Here is a 23,946-nt window from a genome sequence, read left to right on the forward strand (position 1 = left end):
TAGAAGAAAACTCAAAGAGTCGCACACATATTCCCGACCAGTGGCCGAGATAAGGCCAACCTCGAGTTGAAATCTTCATTTCTTATAAACAGATGCAATACAGCAATAACCCTTCTTATATGCCTTTGTTCCTTTTTCTTACATGATGCCTTGTGGTTGTATTTACAAATAACCATTCTGGATCCATTTTGAATACATTTTATATAAACAATGGTGACAGAAGCGTACTTCCAAATCAGATAAGTGGGGCTTGGTTTCATCATCATCAAGCAGTGAAGCCCTTGTGCAGAGAACTCCATGGACCCGAGGGGACGCTTACGCAAGCTTGCGCCGAAGCCTCCGCCATCTGCTCCTTGCTGATCCCAGCATTGCAGAAGTTTGCGAAGGACCTCATGTGTTTCATTCCGTATTGGGAGAGGGATCCACAGCGTGCCTCAAAGCTCCTGACCTGTATGTTTCACATCACTTCAGGATTACACAACTTACAATGAATAAAAACACAAGTAAAGATCATTGATGCGTAATCTCTTCGTTACGAGCCATCAAGAAAGAAAGAGGAAATAAGCGAATCCGTTTATATCGACTTTGTACCATATCCTTAAGACAGTCCCAGTCGTTGACAAGGGGTTGTCCGGTGGGTCGGATGGCATTGAGCACCTCAGGACCTTTTTCAATTCCAAATAACACCTTTCCAATTAGCTTCACACTGTTGTCGATATGAACTCTGTGGGACATTGCCTCCACAAACTTCTTCTGAGCTTCAACTTTCTTGGTGGTGCCTTCAGGAGCTTTGCGAAACTAAAATCAATAACAGGCATGGCGGAGGGATTGTTAGATGGTGTCGAAACAAACATTGCGAGCAAGGAAAAGCCTAATATTAACCAGTAAAGTACAACAATGGCTATATTAGAAATGTGACAAAGTGGTGTAGCAATTAAATTTCCATTGAAGTCTCCAGATTTGAACTTGTAACAGATAGCAAATAGCAAACACCATCTGAACTGTGCACTTATCACAATTTAAACTTAAGGAAATAAGAATTTGGTAATCCTCAGAATATCTCGTTTTTTACAGTCTACCAAATAGTGTTCAAATATTATCAATTCTAAAATGGAAAAAGAAGAAACTAACCCTTTCCCAAAAGTGGACAAGATCAGCGTCACGCTGATTGGTAACTTTTGCTGTTGGCCTCAAAGAGTTCTCCTCGACAAAAGTATTGTTCTCATTAGCAGGATCAGTACCCAGATATGAGGACAAAGCGTCCTTGCCGAGCGTTAGATCACCATATTGCATGACATGAGAACCATAAGCATAATTGGCATTTAGCGTCTTTTTCTTCACCTGAAGAAACCAGCAGTTATTTCAGGTTCTTTCTAATGCCGAGCATAAATGGAAAATTTTGTGTTTTGATCAACATACAATGAAAGTATCCTTTCGCCTTAATTGTATAATTTTTGCATTTTCTAAGGATGAAATGTTCAAGAAGCAAAATTTTCATTTTTAAGAACCGTCAGAATTAAATTTAAACTCATAGGAGTTTAACTTCTCCTAAAACAGTAATCCATGGGTTCTTACCAGTTCATATTGTTGGCGTAAAGTTTCCGTCTTCAAATTGTGATTATCACTGTTTACAGACAAAAGTAAAAACCATGAGGTTCTGGATAAATTAATATTTGAATTCATAACTGAATCATGTAGAAAATAAATTAATCATCAAAGTAACCATAATCTCATAGTCCCAGCTTTTGGATCTAAGAATTTAACGATATTCATTCTTCAGCTAGGCTGAATGAATGCTAGAGGCCAAAAGTATGATGGGTGCAGTACTCGACCGATGAGTACAGAGAAGTGAGAACAAATGCCCAAAACTGAAGTTGCACGACAAAAAGAATATTACCAATCGATATTGATATCATTTTTTTAGTCTAAAGTTAAAAGAATTGAGAACAGAGTATACTACAACAATAGAGGCAAGTTTATTATTTATCTTTTACCTGTCTTCCATCCAAGCAACACTGTACAAGTCACCCAAGCAAGTATCATACTCGGGTGGAGGACTAGGATAATCCCCTGGACAGTAAGTACCCCAACTGCTCTCATAAGCATTTGATGCGGTGGTTGTATAAATATTCAAACCTTTGGGAAGAAGGCCTTCAAAGATACTTCCCGATTCACAAGCTTCAAGATAGAATACCTACAATATTAAGTATAGTCCCATTACATAATGACATTCTAAGAATAGCTGCAGTCTCAAGCGATGAACAGTTCAATAATTTACCAGACTTTTGTAGGATCCAGAAGCATGCTTCTTCTTTAAAACGTCATTAAGATCATCAGCATACATATAGGGATAAGTAGGCATCCCTGGGAAAAATGTATCACAGAGATGAGAAATTTCTATCCATTATCAAGTAATAAAACTAGTTATTTTGAAGATGAGGAATTTATCATGAATAATGACCTTTTATCATTTCTTTTACAATAATAATGACAAAGTGAATTAATTACAACAAATATAAAAAATCCGAGCACAAATTTCATTTTCTACGTTGCAAAGGATCAAATTTTTTTCCCTCCATGTGTGTGATATGCAAAAAAGAAACAGCACTTCCTAGATGAAGTGAGATGTGCTATCACCTCAAATCAAAGCATGCAAAAGCTTGAATGTAGGCTCCCTGCCTCTATAATGAAATATAGAGAAGTAAACCAATCATTCTATTGCTTACAGACAAATCAAGCATATCAAACAACAAATGTATCCAAAAAAAATGATTGCCGGATAAACATGATAGGTCATTACATGGTATGCGAGCTACATAGAAGTAAGCTACTCACCAAGAACACCAGGGCCACCATGATCACTGTAGTATATGAAAATATGATCATTAGGACCACTGTCAACAACCTTCCCACTACCCCCCGTAAGAGCAGTTCTGTTTCCAAGAATGACAGCAAAAAAGTTGTTCACGTTAACATCCTCACCAGTGTAATCCTGCAGTGAACAAAATCTTAGGTACATAAGAAGCTCTAATCAAATGAATCAGGTGTAAATTTGGAATCTATAAAGCCATAAGAAAACCTTTGGGACTCCATGATAAACATCAGAACCCTGTGGATGGTTGATGATGACCCCAGGTCTTGGGTTCTCTGGATTGAAGGCAATGTCATCGTACATGAAAACAATGATGTTTTCATCTTTTAGCCCATTTTTCCGCAATAGTTGATAAGCATGGCAAATATCAGCCTGGTGGAAAATGTGTTAATCATTGTCTGAATCTTTCCAAGTAATTAAACCATCAACAACATTCACCAAATAAAACAAGGTTGAATGCAAAATAGCAGCAAAATTCTATTATCCCGTTTATACTGATCTTCAATGAAAGAACTGCGAGCTTACTACCAGCAGGGGTACACGGATGTAATCCTTTTCCCCAGTTCCTTCTTTTTTTCTTTCTGGCTTAGAGCATCTAAACTTCATTGGCCCGCGCCCAAAATATACTAAGTTTCTGTTTAACAAATTTATATTAAATCTAAATTATATCACTCCTCATTCTTTTCATTAGTAAGTTCAGTTACTGGTAGCGTTTATAGGTCATCTTATCCACCAGAAGAGTCGCAAATTCCTTAAATGAAAATTTTCTGTTTGGACTTAAACGCTCAGTAACTGGTTCAACATAACAATTCAAAAGAAGGAAAGTTCATTTGAAAACAGCAACAGGCTCGATGAAGTGGTTATCCTGACACCAACATCCAAAATATATATCGCTCACAACTGATAGGAAACGTCAAATGGCAGGGTATTGAAAAAACCATGTTCTTTGAGAATTTCAGCTCTAATTTAACGATTAACACAGAAAGAAACATTGATTAAAAATGGACTTCTGAATACAAAAATCTACGTATCTATATAAGGAAAAGAAAGCCAAAAACAGGAAAAACGAAACAGATAAGAACTGCTACAATAATATTCGAAAAACAAAAAATTCATCAATCCAAAATGTCAACGACGAAAAACAAACACGAAAAGAATCTAGACCTAAGTTTAGAGGGGAAATTATTCGATCTCATGCTAAGAAACATCAAAGAAAAAACTGATTACAAGCTTCGAGCTTAAAAATCAAAGAAGTTATTAAAAAAAACAAAAATCAGACAAGGATCGGCAACAGAGATAGCACAGTGGACATTTGGGGAAAAAAAAGTATGAAATAGGAAGAAGAAAACGCCAATCAACAACAAATGTCAACATCTAAACAAACACAAAACGCAACACAAATTTGTACTCTCAAAGAAAGAAAAACAATCCAAATTAATGAAGCTTATCAATGTAACAAAAATAACCTGATGCCGGTAGTTCCAGTATCCATTCGAACCGGCGATCAAAACGGCCCATCTCGTTCCCACGGAGTCCTCATCGCTAGCATCGGAGGCTCCTCCGCGAAAAAAATTCAAGGCCTCGGACGGCAACCTCAGAAAATCTCCAGGAAGATCCCGGCCACCGGAAGCCAAGCCGATTACGGCGAGGGAAAAGAAAAGGAGCAAAGCTCCGGTGGAGATGTTAGCCATGATTTGCGGAAAACTTGGGCTATACGCTTGGTATGAATGATGATCACAAAAATTTCTTTATAAACAAATATATAAACAAATGAACGTAATGACGTAGCGAAATATGAGGGGTATAAATGTAAATTCGCTAGTGCCTTATGGAGAAATGACTTAACTGCCCCTGATGAGCTCACGTAACGTCGAATAATAACCGCACACGTGTATAGATAATTCCGGAGGTCATTTTCGGAAGGTTTCAAGTTGACAGGGTGGGCCCCACCTTCGGTATGGACGAATAGGCAAAGATTCCTTCGAGGATTATGGAATCCAATTATCTGTCTATGATCCTTTGAATCTTCAAAGATATTTATATTAAAAAAAAAAAAAATTATATTGTTAAAAATTAAAATTAAATTAAATTAATAAAAATATCATCCAAATTTTATTTTATATATATTTTTTTTTTGTATTAAAATAAATATTTATCATCAACACCATTTATTAATAAAATAAATATTTAAGAACAGTATGAAATTCGGAACCTTAAATCTTAAAGGGCTCTTGATTCAAGCGTTTATTTATAAATATATAATCAAATAATAGTTTGATCAGTAATTTTATTATATTATTTAATTTTAGATAATTAATTTTATAATAAATTTTAATTAGTTTTATAAATAAAGGATTTTAATAAAATTATATATTTTAATTGTAAATATTTAGCAAAACTTATATTTCAAAAATTAAATGGGGGGTATATTATGGAATTTATACTTATAAATCTTATTCAATTATAATAATTTATTAATAAAAAATAAAAATAATTCAAAAAATAATTATGTATAAAATAATTATTATAGTAAAGTATTAATTATAATTTATAATTAATAATTACAAATTTAAATCAATTAATTATACTTCAACATAAAATACACCTAATAAGTTAAAAAGAGTTATAAAAGAAAAATAATTATTAAAATATTTGATAAGGACGACTCATTTCTCTACCGTTTCACTCGTATTTGTTTAAAAAAAAAAAGTTAATAGGTCGTTTTTTTTTCCTGTTCTTTTATCACTTAGCTTAGGAGCCGTGCAAGATAAATGTCTCATGCATGGTTTATTTTATTTTGTTATTTAATGTGAGATTCCGCATTGGTTGAAGAGGAGAACAAATCATTTGTAAAAATTTCTCTCTACTAGATGCGTTTTAAAATCGTGAGGCTGATAACGATACGTAATGAGTCAAAGTTGACAATATCTACTAACAATAAAATTGAGCTCGTCTTTTTCAAATACGAAAAGTTTGAGATATTTGTGGAGGCTACGAAGATGACATTGATAAAGGATTTTGGATAGACATTATAGGGTGATTGGGGCATTAAATGTCAAAAGAGTTTATTGATTGCACGCAACCTAACCCATTCATTGAGGATTGATACTCATTGGTTGTGCTCTAAGCTCTTTCGTCCTTTACTAAATAAATTATGATATAACTTGTCCATGCACAATCATACGTGTTGTAATGGTATTCAAGAAATTCGATGACCCAAAATATCTAATTCGTACAATTAATTTGGTTATGAACTTATTTGGACGAGATTGGATTGAGTTGAAATAAATGAAAAGATTTCTAGATTGGTTTGGTGTCATGAATCTTCTTACACCTAGATTGGATTGAACACGAACAAACTTTAATTTATAGTTAATTTTAAAATATACATATTTGCTTTATATACCTCCAGTCACCCCTTCTTGCCTCATAAACCTCTGCCTCATAGACCTCCCATTTGCTCCTGGTAAAGCAAAAGCATTCAAGAGCTCTAGAAGAGAAATCTCTAATAGGTCTTTAGCAAAAGCATTCAAGAGCTCTAGAAGAGAAATCTCTAATAGGTCTTATGGGGTTCTCTAGAGTAGTAATGGTGGCTTCAAACTTCCCTGGAACGTGTGACTAGCAGCCTCATAGACCTTAGTCACCCCTTCTTGCCTCATAGACCTCTGCCCCCCTCATAGACCTTAGTCACCCCTTCTTGCCTCATAGACCTCTGCCCCTTCTTGCCTCATAGACCTCAGCAGCCTCATAGACCTCAGTCACCCCTTCTTGCCTCATAGACCTCTGCTCCTGGTAAAGCAAAAGCATTCAAGAGCTCTAGAAGAGAAATCTCTAACAAGTCAGGTCTTTTGGTGTTCTCTAGAGTAGTAATGGTGGCTTCAAACTCAAGTCAGGTCTTTTGGTGTTCTCTAGAGTAGTAATGGTGGCTTCAAACTTCTCTGGAACAGTGTGACTAGCAGCTTTTCAACGACAACAGAACCAAGCAATCTCACCATGCACATGGACCCATCAGTGTTGACATGTACCTTACGACTTAAGACATTTATATTCATCATGATGTTAAGTGGGATTGCGGGATCATTTGCCTAGTTGGTGGGTCCATGTGCATGGGTCGTGGAAAATACTACACATCCAAACTTGAACCAATCGTGAGTTTTTTAAAATATTTATTATTAAAATAATCAACGCTTAAGTAAAGGTAAGGTATCAATGAAAGCCATGCAACTAATATGAATATTAAGTTAGTTACATTTATTACATTTATGTTGGTTAATAGCCCATGAGATAGATCAAGACATTATTTTTATTTTTCTTCACTGCTTCATTGTTTTAAAGATTTTATTATGAACATTTAAATCTATGACATCGTTTACAAACACATTTAATTATGAGCATAATCCTTTTATTAATTAATTATAAATATATGGAAATGTGAATCCAAAAATGTTGGAAAAGACATCTAATTTCTGTTTGAATCAAAGTTTATAGAAATATAAAATATTAGAAACATGAATATAAAAATAATTAACACATTTTAATCCCCAAATCTCAGAATCTCTCCTTTCTAGTAACCCACCAATCACATCTTCTGTACTGTTCTAACAATTAGCGATTCAAAACCGCCTAAGGATTAAATAAGGTTTTATTTTTCATGTGATTTTGTGGGCCGCCAGCTTTGCCAGCACTCCCACCGCCATGGAGTTGGTGTAAGTCACCGGCTCCGTCATGGGTGACACCGTACGCTTGTCTAAGAACTTGTCGTTGCGGTCGGGGCCGCCCAGAATTGCGCCCGTCAGCTCGTTGGGGTTCGGCGTGTCCTTGTTCAGCCAGTTCACGAAACTCATTGGGCAGTTCACTTCTGCGTTGGCTGGCATCACTGGCACCGACGCGCCGCGATGGTGCGCCTGCGTTGGTGGGTTGTTCCCAAACCCTACCATAAACGATCTTCCTAGTGGGTTGTCCCCCAACAAGTAATCCATCTGCAAATTAAATTTTTTTTTAAAATGAATTAAATAAAATTAGTAAAGTCACCCGAACTTATGCTCGTGTAGTCATAATGGAGTAGTTCATGTGTCGAATAAAGAAGTTGGGAGTCTCGAATGTATTTTTATGAATCTCGAAGATGTAGTCTTCCCTCTCGGGCTTCTCTAAAGGTTTTTAAAATACCCGAGAAACTGTCTACTTGAGACTGTCCCTTGGTCAATAGGTCCTACTGGATGAAGGAGCTTGCAAGTAATGGGGAAGATGGGTTGTCAAGAACGTAAAGGAGGTAGGATGGGCAGTTGGTCAGATCTAGTATGGATCGTACATAGACGGTAGTTGAAGTCGGCGGCTCTCTTAGGGTTCCCTCATCGTTAGAATTCTAGCTCTTCCAGGGTGGTATCGTTCCGGATGGATTGGTGCGGTTCCTCACGCCTAGGACACCAAAATACCGAATCATGAACGAAAGAATGTTTCGTTCGTTCTCCTCCCCAACCAATATGGGAACTCACAATTTTGTTCGAGGAAGATAAGTATATCCATTAGTGTCACGAGAACTTATATTAAAAGTGGACAATATCATATCATATCATTATAAAGATTCGCATACCTGTTTCTTAGCAAAGGTCATGAGATGGGCTGGGTCAAACTGCTGGTCACTACATTTAACGTTTTGTTTATAGGCTGCAAGGATATCGCTATAAGCACTAAACACGAACGCCGTACCCGTAACATATTGCGTATTCGCTCCATCTCTCATGTGAACCATTCCACCTATCAAAATCATTTCATTCAATTAACTCAACAATATAATATCATATCATATCATATGAACACAAATTCTCGACATAAATACAAGACCTGGAGACACGTAAATTTGGTGGTACGGGCTGGTCGGAAGATTAGAACAAATATAGCTATCTGCCTGATTTTTGAACGTCTCTAAACCCTTCTCTCCTTCAAAATATAACTAAATAATATGCATTTTAGTATCATTTTAATATCAATTTATGAAAATATATTAAAAACATTATTAAAACCTTCGAAAGAAGAACTTGAGCTCCAACATATTTGAGATCCCAGCTGAATTCAGCTACACTAGCACTAATCGACTCTTCTTGAACATACTTCAAATAAACCGACTTCCTCGTTGCGACGTATAGCCATGTTGCAGCCCACAACAACTCGTCCTGTAATAATGCATAAATTATTCGATGAACCCGACACAATAAAATTCTAATCAAGAGATGGCGAGAATTACATTGTAGCCCGAGTACGAGCAATAGAAAGGGCACTCGCCATCGTAAGTTCCCTTGTGAGCTTTTGCAAATTTATAAAGCTGCAAATAAAAACAAAACGGACGAGTTATATTTGAAATGAAATGACTTTTTAAGTGGTTAAAAGTTTATACCGTTTTAGCTTTGTTGAGAAGAAGACGAGCATATGTTTGATTGGAGCTTCGGAAGACCATGGAAGACGAAGCCATGGCGGCGGAGGTTTCGGCAGCAATTTCTGTACCTGGGGTCTCGGAATTAATTTGCAATACGGTCCTTGGAGTCTTCATATTTTCAGGTCTAACCCAACACTCGTGATCCTTAACTGGGTCTCCGACCTTCACCAATTTATATGATTATGTAAATGATTATAAATAGAGAATTTTCACGCGAAGAGGATGATATTGAGGATTGAATTACCTCGACATATAAACGATCGCGATGAGAAGAGGCCTTGAGGAAATAATCGGTGCCCCATCTGATGGCGGCTTTAAGATTTTCCATTTCGCCGGCGGCTTCCAGCTCCGTTGGGTAAGTCAAAGCTCCCCATGATAGAGTTGTTACCGTGAAAGCCATCGGAAGTCCGTACTTCACGTTGTCTCCGGCGTCGTAATACCCTCCTACTAGGTCTACCTGCAACCACCAAAAATAAACCAATTGAATTGCTTTCTATCGTATATGACTCAAAAACCCGACCAATCTAGATTATCCAACCTAAATCAGCAACCAGCTTGAGTTGAGTTTTTTTTTTTTCTCCGGTTTGGGTTGAGATGAACTTTTGGAAAACTAAAACTCGAGTTGGTTTGCGGGTTATACTTTTTTTGTCGGGTCAACTTGACCACCCAAAATTAAGGTTACGATTGTAAGCACAAAGGCTGTAAGCATGAAGATGTAATAATGTACGTGGGGGAATTTCTCTCTCCACACCAAGTAAATCTTTGTGGGTGTGCTTCCGCTATATCAATTGGGTATCAAACAACAATTGGGTATTATTATTAACGCTATATCAAACAACAACTACAACTCAACCCTACTTTTAAGATTATTAGGAAAATTAAGAATATTTGACGTTTGTAATGACCCAACATGAAAATAGAGAGTTGGGTTGGGTTATGGGTTATGAACTCTATTTTGATTGCTCGGAGTCGTTAACCTAACCATCCCAGGTTGCTCGAGCCACAACCCTATTTGGGTTGCTCGAGCCACAACCCTATTTGGGTTGCTCGAGCCACAACCCTATTTGGGTTGCTCGAGCCACAACCCTATTTGGGTTGCTCGAGCCACAACCCTATTTGGGTTGCTCGAGCCACAACCCTATTTGGGTTGCTCGAGCCACAACCCTATTTGGGTTGCTCGAGCCACAACCCTATTTGGGTGGCTCGAGTCACAACCCTATTTGGGTGGCTCGAGTCACAACCCTATTTGGGTGGCTCGAGTCCTTAACCTAACCATTCTGATTTTTTGTGTAGACCCTTATTGTTAAGGTCGCTAATAAATGATTAGGAAAGAGAATAAGAAAAGAAAAAAAAGGTGAAGAAAGGAATCGAACATTGGCAAGTTTTCCATCGTCGAGGGCAGAGTCGCCTCTCCAAGCGGGGCGGTGATTGGGCGGGAGCTTGCCGGAGCGTTGAGCCTCAAGAAAAATAAGAGATTTGGTGAGGGCATCTTTGTAATTGAACTCGGCGGCATGAACAGCCCCGGGAAAGAATGGTTGAAAGAAAAGAAGGGAACCCACAAGAATGGCCATGGCAGAAAGATTGTGGATGATGGTCCCCATGGCCAAACCAAAAGGGCACTCTCAACTAAATCAAAGAGAGAGGTGTGGGGATGATGGAATGAACAACGCAGGAGGTGAATAAAAGGAGGAACAAATTATGGCTATCATTTGTATTAATGGCGCCAAATCGTTGGGTCGTTAAGTTCGTTGGAAAACAACGCTCAACATGGGATTCTGTTACTTTTTAGCTTAATTTTGGTTGTTTTTTTTTTTTAAGGATGAATTTGAATTCTGGAGNTTTGGGATGAAAGAGAATGATATTTGCTAATATACTCTTCTTATGGAGTGACGGAGCATTAGCTGTGGGACCATGAAACATGTTAAGCCTATCTCGTAATCTAGTCTACTGGATTTATAATCTATAGTTCTGATCTCAACTGTAACGACGACCTTATTTCCTATTATTATAAAGTTGCTACCATTTGCATGACATGACTGATAAGTACGGAAACATTCATTTAAAATATTTCATAAAACGATGTCATGGGATTAAACGTTCACAGTAAAATCTTAAAACAAAACAACGGAAAATAAATAACGTGAACTTAAAATAAATACAAAGAAAAGAATAACATGATACCCTAATCTAATTTAAGGGATCAAAATAAGTTTCATAGTCTTCAGCAGACGCCGCCGTCGTCCGTACATGAGTGTCTTATCTTTACTTGAAATGTAAGAGTAGCACATGACTTGAATATTTTAAGAAATATTCAGTAGTTTCTATAGTTCGATCGCATTAGAGTACCATACGAGGTAAGGATGCTTTGTGGAAGAACACGTTTTTTTTTTTTCTCCGTTTACACTGAATTTGGTTTATTATTTGCATGAAAGAAGGTAAAAGAGAAGAGTTCGTATAATTTGTCGATATCAAAGAAAACTATCTCTCATTAACAAAAGTTGGGTACGAGAAACTCAGCTACAATATTCACTCGAAAGACTCAATATGTACACTTCTATACTGCTTTATGTATGCTCATGATGCTTATGCTAAAATAGCGTGTACTCGCTGCAGGCTACTTCTATAACGATCCTGTTTTTGTATTCTAACAAAGTCACTACTACATATATATGTTAAAAGGCTAATGCATCTATCTAGGCATTACTATGACATCATCATCCGTGCATAAAATATCATATAATACCATGGTATTGAGCTCAACTTTCAATACGGGTAGAATTGAATGTGTAATACTTCTATATACACGTGCACGCACATAGACCCCAAGTGAGCTCGTATACGTGTCATGTAATATATGTGTAATATATATATATATATATTTTAAGTACATTATTTTTGTATTAAAAAAAACAGCTGGGCCCAATTAGGCCCAAATAAAAAACAGCTTGGCCCAATTAGGCCCAAATAAGCCCAAATAATAGTAAGAATAATGAGGAAGTTTCAGAGCAGGGACGTGGGCGATGCGTGGATGCGTAGACTCTTCAACCCCAAATCCAAATTCAAAATGAAACTGGCAACTTAGCTACAAATCAACGCTTTCCAGGATCTTCCCGTCCCCCAATTTTGACTCTTCATCCTTACAATTCAGTTTCAAAAAATATTTATAATCAGGATCGTCGCTAACTCACTCAGTTCTTCGTTCAACACTGCTCAAATTTTTCTGGGGTTTTCGTGGACTTTCGATTTTGGATCACTGTATTTCTGATTTTTGACTTCCATGGACGCGATCGCTTTCTCTGCCGCTCATTCCAATATGAAGCTTCTCGATTCCAACACCCTTAATCCGGATCGCACGGTTTCTACGTAAGTTCTTTAATCCATCGCTTCTGCTGCCCTAAAGATTTCGCTTGTGTTTGAGATTGATGATCGGATTCTTGAGTTGTCTTTTGTTCTTACTTTGGAATCTAGAATTCTGTGAAAATTTTGATCCATGTGAATTTTATACTGATTGTTGGATGAAATTACTACTGTGATGCAATGTTTGTGCGGCTTGAAGTTGTCTGGATTATAATAAGAGTTGATCATTGTGAACTTTTTTGCTTATTGTGTGGAAGATGGCAGCGCAATGGCGTAGATTCTTGAAGACGTTTTTAGGTATTATTATATCAAAGTTAAGAATTCAACGTATGCTTTTTGGTTTTTCAGGTCATTCTCTGTGCCGAAATCTCTTGTGTCTTTCTCTTGTAAATCCTCTGGAAAATTGCAAGTTCGTGATAAGTCTAGAACTCAAGGATTAGTGGTTTCTTGTTCTAGCTCCAATGGTCAGGGGCTACAACTTTCTGGCCCTGTTGAGAAGAGAGGCCGTCTTGGACAAGCATTTTGCTCAGTAGGAACTGTCTCCTATGGTGAATTTGCTTTAGAATCTCACTCTCAGGCAGTAGAAGAGAAGGTTGGAGTTCTGCTCCTGAATCTAGGAGGGCCAGAAACGCTTGATGATGTTCAGCCATTTTTGTACAACCTATTTGCTGATCCGGTATCTTACTTAATCTTGTGTTTCTAGCCTTAATAACATGCCAATTTATATCAGTTCTCAATTCTTTTCATAATACATAGGATATTATTCGGCTCCCGAGGTTGTTCCGTTTTCTCCAAGAGCCATTGGCGAAGTTAATTTCTACTTTTCGTGCTCCGAAAAGCAAAGAAGGGTATGCTTCAATTGGTGGTGGCTCACCTTTGCGTAAAATAACAGATGAACAGGTTGATTGACCTCTCTATTACTTCCCTCTACTATAAAAAACATTCAAATATTTATAATTTGTGAATCCTTGTTCTAGGCACAGGCGCTTAAAATGGCTTTGGAAGAGAAAAACATATCTGCTAATGTCTATGTCGGAATGCGCTATTGGTACCCTTTCACAGAGGAAGCGATTCAGCAAGTATGTTTACATGTTCTTTTTATTCCCTGTGCCTTCTAGTTCGATACTGACCACGTGTATTGTCTTTCTTAATCGTCACTGCATTTAAGTTCATAAAAATTGATGGTACCTTTTGCTGTTTGTGGCAGATTAAGAGGGATGGGATAACAAAACTTGTGGTGCTGCCACTGTATCCACAGTACTCTATTTCGACAACCGGGTCCAGTATTCGTGTTCTCCAGAAGATTTTCAGGTGATGATCTAGTCTAATCCACTGTTGATCTTGTTATTAAAAACTTCTGCTACTGACTTATTGACTATGAGCGTATCAGGGAAGACGCATATCTCTCGACATTGCCTGTTTCGATTATAAAGTCGTGGTATCAACGAGAAGGGTATATTAAGTCGATGGCCGACTTGATTCAGACAGAGCTGAAGAATTTCGTTAATCCTCAGGAGGTATTTGATTTTAGAGAGATGGTTTAGTTTATGCAGCAAATGGCTGTCGTTGTCCGAGTCGATTAGTTCTTAATGAGGGGTCATTTGCATTTGCATCCTTAGGTTATGATTTTCTTTAGTGCACATGGGGTTCCCGTCAGTTATGTTGAGAATGCTGGAGATCCTTACAAAGATGAAATGGAGGAGTGCATCTACCTAATCATGCAAGAGTTGAAGGGCAGAGGGGTTGGAAATGAGCATACTCTTGCTTATCAGGTTAGTAATAGATTTGGAGCCTGGCTTGGTTTCTTATCTTTTTCTTGTTTTCTGGATTTTCATTTTTGTTTATGTATTACATGTTCAGAGCCGCGTTGGACCTGTACAATGGCTAAAGCCATACACTGATGAAGTTCTTGTTGAGCTTGGCCAGAAGGGTATCAAGAGCCTCCTAGCCGTTCCCGTGAGGTATGTTCTGTTCACAAACACATGCAACTCATGTTCTAGGGACCTATAGAGTGAATATTGGTGGGACTGAATCATGTAACAAGTAGAATAAAATGCTCGGTGAAATTCGATCTTTCTCATTTTCGTACATTGTTTTTATGTATTCTTTGTCAACTTAAGCATGTGGCGTGTTATTTATAGTAATTTTACATGTTTTTTTCCTAGCTTTGTGAGTGAGCACATCGAGACTCTTGAGGAGATAGATATGGAGTATAAGCACTTGGCACTTGAATCTGGGATCGAAAACTGGGGGCGTGTGCCCGCTCTCAACTGCAAGTCTTCATTCATTGTGGATCTGGCCGATGCAGTAGTCGAAGCCCTTCCATCTGCTACGGCATTGTCACCCCACGCAGGCTCCGCAGATACAAATGATCGTGGTTCTTTTCGATTTGATCCTATCAGATTGTTATTTGGTTCAATCCTTGCATTCATCTTGTTACTCTCACCCAAAGCGTTTCTAGCGTTTAGGAATAATTTCATTTGACGATACAATGATACAAGACATAGGTAGAATAGGTCAGTGTTGCATGGATTGGATAGGGGAGGGGATCGTTTTAAATTTACTTGAGATAAAAGGCAAAAAATTTCAGCATGGCAATCATAGGTATTACGTTTTGTACTAAATTTGTATTAGGGCAAACACTGACGGATTCAGACACAAATGAAAATAAAGGAGGAATTACGTTTTCTTGCTCATGATTCACATTTCATATTTTAGCTCCACAAAGCAGTTGTATTTCAAGTAGCCTGTAACCATGGTTGACGCAATGGCAACGCGCTAGAGAGAAACGGACAAGCCGAAGGGAGGATAGCAAAGCACCATAAACGTTTTAACCATACCAAAACCGAAACCGAATACAGTAAAGAATTCAGACATTAATGAGGTTTCATAATTCTACCTGGCCTAAAAAAAACTAATCATAGCAACGAAGTTAACTGTTCTCCACAACAGACACCTATAGTGACACATACATGAATCAACTCTTTGGTGATGCTTTTGCAACCCCACTTTGCAGCGCCGACTGAGCAGATGGTGCAGAATCATAGCCCCCACGAGCAGCAGCTCCACCTGCGTTACCATCGGAAGAATATGGAGGCTGAGGGTAACCAGCACCATAAGAAGAGCTATAAGGTGGTGGAGCTTGCCCGTAACCTGGCTGACTTGTTGGAGGAACACCATAAGGTGGTGGCGCAAACCCTGGCTGAGCTGCAGTACCATAACTGGATGGTGGGACACGTTGAGAACCAGAATCTGATTGAGTGTACCCAGACGTTGGAGCCTGAGAACTGGAATATCCAGACGACAATGCAGCAGGTTGCCCATAGCCACTCGGGGTGCTTGGGGACTGAGTGCTCTGACCATATGCAGGAGGATTTGCAGGTTGTTTCTGAGTTTGAGGAGGTCCATAACTAGCCCCATACCCGGTTTGAGCGGCTGGTTGATTTCCATAACCAGTATGAGAAGGTGCAGTCATTCCGTACCCTGACTGATTTGGTGGAGGGTAGCTCCCTGGGTTAGGACTAGGCTGTTGACTTGCACCATAACCTTGCTGGCTCACCGAAGAGGGTTGTGCAGGAGGGACTGTCTGTGATGAATCCCCCTGAGACTCGTACGAATTGATCCCATCTTGGGCTGCATTGGCCACATTACCATAGTTTGGAGCAGAACTATAACCTTGCTGATCATACGTAGGTGGCTGGCTGTAACCAGCCTGAGGTGCATGATAACCACCACCATAGCCATCTTGAGAATAACCCTGTTGATTATAGGTAGAGGCCTGTGGTTGACCATAGCTGTAACCAGAGTTGTCTCCTGTAGCACCAGGAGCTCCAGGTGTTTGCTGTTGCTGCGGGGGCTGTTGATTGTAGTAATCATAACCACTTCCCTGAGTAGCAGGTTGATTTGGCGGAACAGTAGACTGGTCCCAATTGGAAGCATATCCACCAGATGCAGGTTGTGAATAACCTTGATAAGGAGGTTGTTGCATGTTATACTGAGATGAAGGGCCAGAGTATCCACCTTGCTGTCCATAGCCATAACCAGGTTGCTGCATTGAAGGAGCCCCAGGAGGCCCCCAACTTGAAGGGGGTCGAGTTTGATAACCTTGTTGATTATACCCTCCTGACATACCTGAATTTCTCACACGATTCTGAAAGAAAAACATGAAGATAGAAACCAAGGTGAATCTTTCTCTACTATATGTGAGAGAACAATAACCATGCATGGTAAGAATAGGAAAGCACAACATTCATATGCGAAATGGGAAGAAAAATGTCAAATCCGAAATCCCATATATGAAAAGCCATAGTCAGTATATTTTGTAGGGATTAAAGGAGCTTATACTGCATTATGAAGAGTACAAAGCACCAACATACCGTACTGGATGATGAGTTATTGAGTTACTCCAGCAGAAGCTCAACCTCTCCCTATTCGAAGTGAATGGGTGCAAAGAGAACCAGACGACTACAAAAGCTTTTACAGAACAGAATATATGAACTTAATTGCCCCAAAAGGCAAACAAGTTCATAGCAAAGCACAAAAAAAGCAATGTCTTCCCAATAATCAATTTTTTTATAGAAGAATCAACTAGCTGGATATCAAACTAAAACCAACAACCCTATAGAATAGCAAATCTCCAGAGACTAGTAGAAGATAGTGAAGAGAAAAAATGTCTACCGCCCACAGTTTTTTACCACAAAATAATTGAAAAGAAAAATACTTTCGAAAAGGGCTGAGAAGCAACATGGATGATGAGAAGAAACACATTGATAGTATATGCAACGGCCTTGGAAGGAAAATGAACCATTACCTCATGATAAGTAAATAAAAATAGCCCATAAAGATTAAAATAAGAAAATATTTTTCAATAACAAGATAGTTTAGGACAATTTACGTCAAAAAATTAAAAATAATTAATAATCTGATTTGACGCCCTTCCAGAGGTAAATGATTAATGAAGATTAAAAATAAGAGACTATTCTGCAAAAATAGCCAGCAAACCAAGGCTGCAGTCTAAAAAACTTGCTCAAGACTAACCATCAATGGCAAAAACTCAATGAACAATCAGGTAATGTTAAAACTAAAACATACAAGTACCAACAAAAAATCATGAGCAATTTAATACAACAAACAAACACACGTGCCTAGAATTATGGAGCAAATAAGAAAATTACGAGAGAAAATCTAGACAGACTAAAAGATTGAAACCCTCCTATATTTATTTAAACCACTAGAAAAAGAATGTTAGTATGGTAAGTTGACTTTTCAAATTATACTAACGACCTTGAATACCCAACAAGCAAACCTGTAATTTCTCTCCACATTATTAACTTTATATCATTAGAATATGGGATTCAGAACCATACCAGAGCAATGTTGAGATAACACCAACATAAAGGATTCCATGTTGGTGCACTAATGGTCCAATTACCCTAACCCTACAATAGTTCCCAATAACAATATCAGTTGCAGGATACACAATTAATAAGCACATGTGACGGTTGAACAGGCCATAATCCAAACAATATTAACACTTCGATATAAAACCAAGAATAATACCAAATGGGCTGCAGAGATCTTAAATATAGGAGAGATATCATATAACCCTAACAATCTAATAAGTGTAATATTGACTGATAAACTATTGAATATCCAAAGGAGCCAGCACATCACCAATGGGAACCTTTCGGATACCACAATCAGGATATAAAACCAAGAATAATACCAAATGGGCTGCAGACATCTTAAATAGGAGAGATATCATATAACCTTAAAAACCTAATAAGAGTAATATTGACTGATAAACTGAATATCCAAAGGAGCCAGCATATCACCAATGGGAACCTTTCAGATACCACAATCAAGATATAAAACCAAGAATAATACCAAACGGGCTGCAGACATCTTAAATAGGAGAGATATCATATAACCTTAACAACCTAATAAGAGTAATATTGACTGATAAACTGAATATCCAAAGGAGCCAGCATATCACCAATGGGAACCTTTCAGATACCACAATCAAGATATAAAACCAAGAATAATACCAAACGGGCTGCAGACATCTTAAATAGGAGAGATATCATATAACCTTAACAGCCTAATAAGAGTAATATTGACAGATAAACTGAATATCCAACGGAGCAAGCATATCACCAATGGGAAACCTTCAAGTACCAGTCACTCTTAAAAAAACTAACTAGGTGTTCCATCCGTAAAAATAACTTCACCTATTTCCAAACCCCAGGAACCTTAGATCCTCCATATCTGCATCAATGGATATGTAGAATAAACAATTGCAGACATAATAAAAAATCCAGATCGATTATGGATAAAAGACCTAAAAGCTATCTCAAGCTACAAGAGATCCAAAAGTAATAACAGGTTTGTATATTCCAATGCTTCTCATTCCTTGAGTGTAACTACAAACCAGCATTGATACGGTCGATATACAATCCAATCCAAACAGAGCTCACCCCAAAGTTGAAAGTAAGCATAGTGAGGGAACAAACCTCCTTACAGCTCTGCAATAGTTACTGTTTAAGACAATTAAAATAGTAAAACTGCTAGGGGAGACTAACAGCATCAGCAATAAAATGATTTTTCAGATTTGCAACACAGAACATATTCATTATAGTCAAATGAACAACAAATCCAAATGCTGAGTATATAACAGTGTTTGACAAATTTCATAGAAGCTCCAGTTCATTAAGTAGGGTAAACTTTAGAAGGGAAAAGAAGTATTTTTAACGAACGACAAAGAAACCAAATTCTTATTGAGTCCAGCTATCCAACAAGACAACATAGAGACAATGAGAGAAAAAAAACGTATCAACTATTTCCTTCCAGAAAGAAAAACAGAAGCATTGAATTGAAGAATGATTAGTGTACAAAATTATAACAAATAAAAAACGTGACTGTAACAAGAATGTGTCTTAAAAAGAAAGCATTCAATTTACAATAAGGAACACAATCAGAAAACAGAACATTTCATAATCTTCACAAAACAGTGTAATCTAAATGAAGTCAATGAATACCAAATCCCAGCTATATCACAGTAAGAAGCTGAATAAACATGTAAAAGCAACGAAACAATTCAACGTCCATCAACACTGAGTCCTTAATGCTCGCCTTGGTGTTGAGGTGACTAAATACTAAAAGAATTCATAGAAAGAGCTAAAGGAGTTCTAGAATAGTATGGCAACCTTGCATCAACAATTACAAAAATAACCAAATCCAATCAGGAAAAATCATTACAAGCACCTCAAAAATAAAAAATTCACACAAAAACCCATGGAATTAGATTTCAACTATGCATTAGTTCCTACTACCATAAAAGGGCATAACAATCTTAATGGAACCAAAATCTGCAAACGCACCTCACTGGTAACTTCATTAACCAACTGTTTTGCTGACTCAATCTGTTCGCTTGAACCATCAATCTGTAAGGTTCTTTCTGTAGACGTATCCCCAGGGGGTAAGTGCAAAGGTATCACCTGTGAAAATGAAGAATACAAAATCCCATGTTATCCAAATTAAATACAATAATTAATGTTATGTAAAGAAAAAGTGAAAACAAGTTACAAAATTGAAATTAAAGAAAATGGTAGGAAAGGGGGGACTTCCAAGACACATGAAAAATGTATATACATATATGTAAACAAACCTGAATACGAGCTCCAGTCCTGGCTTGCATACTTTTGATTGTTTCACCACCTTTACCAATAACCAAGCCAACCTAGAAAATTAAAATCATAACAATCATAAGTATCACCAATAAATAAATAAAAAATTTAAAAAAATGTTCTCATAGTAGATGACAGAACTTGGGAAATTCCAAAAAAATATTTAAAGAACCTTATTATTGGGAATTTTCATAACAAACTGCTCAGATCCCGATGAACCAGTCAATCTTTGAGATACTATGCCAGAACCTCCAGATTCAGCCTGAATCAAATGTTAAATTTTTAGACAAACAAATTTTCAAGCCAAGTTAAATGCCTTACCCTTCCAACAGCGTCAATTCAATCAGATTTTGTATGCAATTTATAAAGAAAATATTGCCAATAATATTATGTTGGCAGTGGAAAAATTGGTAAGGCCTTTCCAAACAAATCCATTGCTACACGGCATGTCAATGTTTTTACGTGGTGAGACAACACATAGTAGTTGACAAAGCAATTTGATCAGGAGTACACATGCAGTTTGAAAACTAAAACAAACCTCGGAAAGAACATCATTAATCAACTGCTCGGCCTTAGCAATTTGATCAGGAGTACCCATTAGATCAACCGTCCGGGTAGCAGAATTGGGATCTGCATCCATGTCACGAGTAACTTGTATTTTTGCCCCAGACTGGAGCTGAAGGTACTTGATGGTCTCACCACCTTTACCAATAATTACACCCACTCTACCATTTGGAATGTCGATTTTCTTGCTTGTCCCTTGAAACCCATAGGAAACAGGTGTTGCTGAAGGAGCTGAATTAGACATGTGAGACTTCAAGTCTGCATCCACGCAGATGAATGTCACAAATAGGCATCCAATCATTCAAACAATACTTATTTTTAAAATACATTAAAAAAAATAGATAAATAAAAGCATTCAACAACAATTCTCTCGAAACATGGGTAGAAGACAGTGGAAAATAAATCAACTACGACATCTATAGGCATCCATAGGACTGACAGAAACCTTTCTCTATACCACTAATACTGACATCCTGAAACGTTTAATCACCCATGTCCCCGTTAATACTGAAATTTAAAACATAGCTCACAGAGATGTGCCACAAAAATGCAATAAAAAGTGCAAACTACTTCACTATAATAAAAAAATTAAAAATAAGGCAATACATGGTCGACATGCATACAGAAACATGAAAGATGCAAGAAAGAGACAGCAAGATTATAGTCACCTGAGCCAGAACTAAAACCCTTTTCGTATGAATCAAACCCGCCGCCATTCTCAACCCTTGGGCGCTTGGCATCAGCCCCAACGCCAGGTCCAGCGCCGGCCCCGACGCCACCGCTGGAGATAATCAACCGAGAGGCAATTTCCTGAGCACGCTGCTTAGCAAGCTGGATCTCATCCATAGGGGGCGGGACGTTGTTGTAGGAGGGAGGCGGAGGATTGGCCGAATCGGAGGAGGGGGAAGTGATGGGGCCGGAAAAACCAGTCGGGCGGCGGGAGACCATAGGTGGAGGATGGTCATCGTACTTGCGCTTATTGGACGCAGCATCAGTACCAGATGAATACTGCGCTTCGTCAGCCATTGTTTAGCTTCAGAGAGAAAACCCTAGAAAGAGAAAACGAGAGGTGATAAAGAGGATGGGTTTTCTTCTTAGTGGGAACTTTAGCCAGCGGAATTTATAGCACACGTCACTCGGTTCACAAAATGTTATGTATTTTTTAAATTTTTGAAAATTAAAAAAAAAATTAGAATTTTATTTTTTAAATAAAAAAAAAATTAGAATTTTATTTTTTAAATAAAAAAAAATTGTGACGGACGATATCTGTAATTATGAATAATTCGAGAATAATTAACTTATGTATAATATTTATATTTTTTAATCTGATTGTAATTATGAATAATTCGAGGTATAATTATTATATTTATAAATATAACTTATTTTGTCGTGCATCTTTATAATTAGTGAATAAAAATTTATTAATTTAAGTAATTAATTTTGTATCAGTTTATAGTTTGTAGGTCCATAAAATGGTGTAGTAATTCTAAATGATAAATTTAATTGAAAATAAAATAAAATGTTCAAATAAATATTTAAATTGAAAATATCTCAATATTAATTATGGTTTTTGAATTTTCAATCTTTTCCATTATAAATTGAAAAAAAATATGGAGTATAGTGATTAACTATTTTAAAATTGAAAATTTGTCGGTTTAATTTTGGTTGTCTTTTAAGAAATAATGCACCATTTTTTATTGGGATGTATATTAAACCTGATAACTCGAATCAATCTAATATGAATTATAAGGATTGAGTTAGTTTAAGTTTTTAGGACTCGATCTCGAGTTGGGTATGAGTTCAGTTTGCAAAGGACCAAGTCAACTCGACTCGACCAAATTACATAAATAAATAAAAACGAGTTGAGACCAAGCCCAACCTACGTTCTTCTTCCTCAACCCGCATAGTACTGTGTTTATAGTTTGTTTTGCAATGGGCACAACCCGATTACTCCTCCTCAGCCAATGACTCGACAATCATCACATCGGTACTTCTTCTTACTTAGTCGGCACCTCTTACCTTCGGGCTTCAACTTCATTGTTTAGTTATGTTAAGGATATTTAGTAATAAATTATAGTTTACTATATATATTATATTTGATATTTTATTATAAGACAGATATTTGTCTTAAGGTATCTTTCTATTTATTGTTATTTTCATTTATTACTATTTTCATATTCTTGTAATTTATTTAATTATTAATAAGATAACTTTCACACTGTAGTGGATTAATCAAACATTCTTAAGTTAAATAGCATGCACAACATATGCTAAGATGATAATTATGGACGGGTTGTCTGTAGTAATAATGTAGCTTAATAATATATATTTCAAATAGAAAAAAAAAAAATTGTGGTGTGGGCTATAACCAGGCCCAAAAGTTTTGTAAATGAGGTTGTTTCAAGCATAACCTCTCCTTTCAACCTCACGAGAGATGCTTTGGGCTTCCCAAAAGGTCTCATACCAATAGAGAGAGTACTCATTGATTATAAACCCATGATCATTTCTTAAATTAGCCGATGTGGGACTTTCATCCAACAAAAGTAACCACTGGAATATGAACTCTTAAGAATATTTAACCAAAAATAAAGGTAGCATGGATGAGATGACATGGCGATGACTCGAACACTTGTTTTGATTAACCTTAAAAGAACAACGTTCATACACGACAATTTTTCATTCAATATTCTAACGGTTTTTCTACTCCAAAAGCAGTTTTGAAAAAATTCAAATATAAAATTGCAACAATATAATTATTGCTTAAAAGTTAAAATTTATAATACTTTTTATAATTTAATAAAAATAAATAAACAAAATTACTTAGATGTTGTGTGCCTTGGCATTTCCATGCATCCCCTGCACATTGTTACATTATCTACTCTCGCTAGAACGAAGACTATATTCATAAACCAACACAAGTCCTTTTAGCATGGATTGTCCTCGCTCACGTACATCTCATAATTTTTTTTAATTCTTCCTCGAAATAAAATTTTCTCTATAAGAACTCGACTAACTACAACGATCTCGAGATTGAATCT

The 23,946-nt window shown here is 37.1% G+C and overlaps 4 protein-coding genes across 4 annotated transcripts; 1 reads left to right on the forward strand and 3 right to left on the reverse strand.

The window, feature by feature from the left end:
- On the reverse strand, nt 1–4,616 carry LOC111798094 (vacuolar-processing enzyme). Its single transcript, XM_023681058.1, has 9 exons — nt 4,339–4,616; nt 3,080–3,244; nt 2,836–2,992; nt 2,279–2,364; nt 1,995–2,194; nt 1,576–1,624; nt 1,132–1,341; nt 592–798; nt 1–448 (listed from the first exon to the last, which is right to left on the reverse strand). Exons 1-9 carry the CDS (start codon nt 4,561–4,563, stop codon nt 266–268), a joined length of 1,482 nt encoding a protein of 493 aa, XP_023536826.1. The 5' UTR covers nt 4,564–4,616; the 3' UTR covers nt 1–265.
- A 2,746-nt stretch (nt 4,617–7,362) lies between these two features.
- On the reverse strand, nt 7,363–10,903 carry LOC111798797 (endoglucanase 16-like). Its single transcript, XM_023682132.1, has 8 exons — nt 10,676–10,903; nt 9,547–9,759; nt 9,264–9,464; nt 9,114–9,191; nt 8,893–9,042; nt 8,714–8,822; nt 8,463–8,626; nt 7,363–7,851 (listed from the first exon to the last, which is right to left on the reverse strand). The coding sequence occupies exons 1-8, from the start codon at nt 10,901–10,903 to the stop codon at nt 7,522–7,524; spliced, it is 1,473 nt and encodes a 490-aa protein (XP_023537900.1). The 3' UTR covers nt 7,363–7,521.
- Nucleotides 10,904–12,323: 1,420 nt separating this feature from the next.
- LOC111798095 (ferrochelatase-2, chloroplastic-like) lies at nt 12,324–15,369 on the forward strand. The gene is made up of 9 exons (XM_023681059.1): nt 12,324–12,665; nt 13,008–13,335; nt 13,416–13,559; nt 13,637–13,738; nt 13,867–13,970; nt 14,050–14,176; nt 14,279–14,431; nt 14,520–14,620; nt 14,825–15,369. Exons 1-9 carry the CDS (start codon nt 12,580–12,582, stop codon nt 15,141–15,143), a joined length of 1,464 nt encoding a protein of 487 aa, XP_023536827.1. The 5' UTR covers nt 12,324–12,579; the 3' UTR covers nt 15,144–15,369.
- A 96-nt stretch (nt 15,370–15,465) lies between these two features.
- Nucleotides 15,466–21,994, reverse strand: LOC111798092 (far upstream element-binding protein 1-like). Its single transcript, XM_023681055.1, has 6 exons — nt 21,577–21,994; nt 20,883–21,166; nt 20,517–20,606; nt 20,326–20,397; nt 20,039–20,155; nt 15,466–16,809 (listed from the first exon to the last, which is right to left on the reverse strand). The coding sequence occupies exons 1-6, from the start codon at nt 21,932–21,934 to the stop codon at nt 15,637–15,639; spliced, it is 2,094 nt and encodes a 697-aa protein (XP_023536823.1). The 5' UTR covers nt 21,935–21,994; the 3' UTR covers nt 15,466–15,636.
- Between the last annotated feature and the right edge of the window lie 1,952 nt (nt 21,995–23,946).

Source organism: Cucurbita pepo, chromosome LG07 (genome assembly GCF_002806865.2).
Source record: "Cucurbita pepo subsp. pepo cultivar mu-cu-16 chromosome LG07, ASM280686v2, whole genome shotgun sequence".
Classification (NCBI taxonomy): Eukaryota; Viridiplantae; Streptophyta; class Magnoliopsida; order Cucurbitales; family Cucurbitaceae; genus Cucurbita; species Cucurbita pepo.